At 46.9% G+C, this 2,404-nt stretch overlaps 2 protein-coding genes across 3 annotated transcripts in view; one reads left to right on the forward strand and one right to left on the reverse strand.

The window, feature by feature from the left end:
* Positions 1-362, reverse strand: part of MRPL22 (mitochondrial ribosomal protein L22) — a 35,432-nt gene extending 35,070 nt beyond the window's left edge. The window contains exons 1-2 of one of the 2 annotated variants that reach the window (XM_004697106.2): positions 320-362; positions 190-238 (exon numbers count right to left, since the gene is read on the reverse strand). In XM_004697106.2, the coding sequence (XP_004697163.1) occupies positions 190-238; positions 320-347 (77 nt within the window). In that variant the 5' untranslated portion in view covers positions 348-362. Of the gene's footprint in view, positions 1-189; positions 239-319 lie in introns of those variants that run through there. The other variant, XM_045284652.1, reaches the window with a different exon arrangement.
* Positions 363-401: 39 nt separating this feature from the next.
* The window catches only part of LOC123521042 (gem-associated protein 5-like), a 13,225-nt gene continuing 11,222 nt past the window's right edge, over positions 402-2,404 (forward strand). The window contains exon 1 of the mRNA XM_045284707.1: positions 402-495. Within this exon, the coding sequence (XP_045140642.1) occupies positions 402-495 (94 nt within the window). The remainder of the gene's footprint in view (positions 496-2,404) is intronic.

Below are 2,404 nucleotides of genomic sequence, written 5' to 3' on the forward strand. Positions count from 1 at the left end.
AAAGTGCCTTGGCCCTAAACCCAAACAATGCTTTGGATCGTTTAAAGCTTCCATTTCTTATGAGTGTGTAACACTGTACGGCTCTGTGGACCTAGAATTGAATGCCTAGTGCATACGAGCGCAATAATTGACTGACAGACTAGAGCGGCGGCCTCGGCCACTTCTGTGACCCCAAAGCGAGACACTTACCCCAAGGCCAAGTTTCCCCGGCTACTGAGGCTCTGCATCCACAACGCACCTGCAACACCAACACAAGCCGTACGTTCAGACTCCCATCTCAACTCCCTTGTCCGGCACTGAGCCATTAAGAAAACCTTACCCAGCTGGCCCAACACCGCCACCGCCATCTTTCCCAGGCTCTACGGAAGCCTCCGAGCCCGCACGCCGCCACCACAGGACGCATGCGCGACTCTCCGGGCTGTGTCCGCTTCCGGAACTTCCGCTTCCGGAACTTCCGCTTCACAAACTCGCGCGGTGTTGTCATGGAGACCGCGGGCGTGCCGCGGGCACCTGAAGTGTGATTGGATGACCCGTGCTTAAAATGATTTCATACAGGCGCAAACTAGTGAGTTGCCAAGAATTCACAGGAACCCAGGAAAACTGCGAAACCTCTCCACAAGTGAAAGAACTAGGGAAACAGAGTTTATGAACAAGTCACAAGTCACCAGCCTCAGCTTTGTGGCCAGTAAAATATAGAAACGACTATCCCTACGGCGCAGACGAAGGAGCCCTGGCGCTTTAGGGGGTTACACGGTGGGAGAACTGAAACGTCAGATACATTTCCCGTGTCCAAGAAGACGCCTTGCTGGAGTGGGTTGAGCATTGGGTTGCTTGTGACAGGCAGGACCAACAACCTCTCCCCAGCTTTCTACTGCCCGGAAGATGGATAGCCTTGTAAACCCCACAGGCAGTCTGCGGGGACCTATCGGTTACTGTGAGTCAGAATCGACCCAATGGCAGTGAGCTTCGTAGTATGGCTCACACTTGTAAAGCTTATTAGATAGTAACGATTACTAGGTATGGAAGCTCTTTTAAAGACCAAGCAGTTCAAAAACGAAGTTTGATGCTTTCTTTTTTTAATTTCACCATCTTTTTTTCTAATCATTTTATTGGGGCTCATACAATTCATCACAATACATAGATCGATTGTGTAAAGCACACCTATACATTTGTTGCCCTCATCATTCCCAAAATTCGCTTTCCTCTAGGGTTCCCGGAATCAGCTCATTTTCCTTTTTTCCCCTCCCCGAAGGTTGATGCTTTTACTACCACCGAGTCGATGTCATAGCGACCCTATGGGACAGGGCTTTAGTCTCCAAGTGAGTTTCCTAGACTGCCACTGTTTACGGCAGTTATAAGACCCATCTTTCTCCCGCGGAATGGCTGTTGGTTCCGAACTGAAGACCTTTGGGATTGCAGCCCAATGCATAACCACCGGGCCACCAGGGCTTCGCTGATGCTCTTATTCATCTCCAGCTTCACCACTAAGAAATTAGGTAATATTTCATCAGGCACTTCCTACTGTACATAAAACCCTGCAGGCAGGGCACATTCCTCACAACAATCCACACCATCGATTACCACTTCTCTTCAAATGAAGAAACTGATTTAGAATAGCTGTCTTCTCTTCAGGAGCGTTGGTATCAAAGTAGGGTAGCTGAGAAGACAATTTGAACCCACCAACCACTTTGCAGAATAAGGGTGAGGTAGTCTGCTTACATAAGGATTTACAGCCACAGCATCCCCATAAGTAAAAACCGCACTGTTATCGTGTCGATTCTGACTCCTAGCCACCTAATAATACAGTGTAAAATCACCCTTACGGGTTTTGTGACTGTAAATGTTGACGGGCATAGAAAGCCCATTTCTCCCACGGAGCAGCTGGTTTTGAACAGCTGACCTTGCAGTCCAAGAGAATCCCTGTTGAGCAGTTCTACTGTGCCCTAGAGGATTTCTATGTGTTGGAAATCACTCTATGGCAGTGACTTTGGTTTTGTGGTTTTTAGTTTCTCTCCACTAACTGACAAAACCTGTGGTCAATCCTAAACTGGATGTCTCCAAAGCTGGTGTCTGTATCTACATCTTAATAAACTCATGTATGTGTGTCCTCTCTATATTAAGGGTAGATTTTTCAGCTTCGTTTGCTGACATGCATGAATGCAAATTCCCAATGCCAACAAAGCAAGAGGAGTTAAAGTGAAGAATCACAGCATTTTGCTTGGTTGAGCCAGAAGTGATTTTTATTATTTTTTGCTTCCATGGTAATTCCCACATACAGCTCCCTTCTCAGAGTTCACTCGATCAAGTGTGAATCAAAAGAACTGCTCCATCCTGCTTCTCTTTAATCTTTGAGTACCAAAAACCCAAAGCCAGAATTTCCACACATTGCAAAACATTTTCCTTG

Source organism: Echinops telfairi, unplaced genomic scaffold (genome assembly GCF_000313985.2).
Source record: "Echinops telfairi isolate 266 unplaced genomic scaffold, ASM31398v2 ScPeMD7_7469;HRSCAF=8507_0, whole genome shotgun sequence".
Taxonomy (NCBI): domain Eukaryota; kingdom Metazoa; phylum Chordata; class Mammalia; order Afrosoricida; family Tenrecidae; genus Echinops; species Echinops telfairi.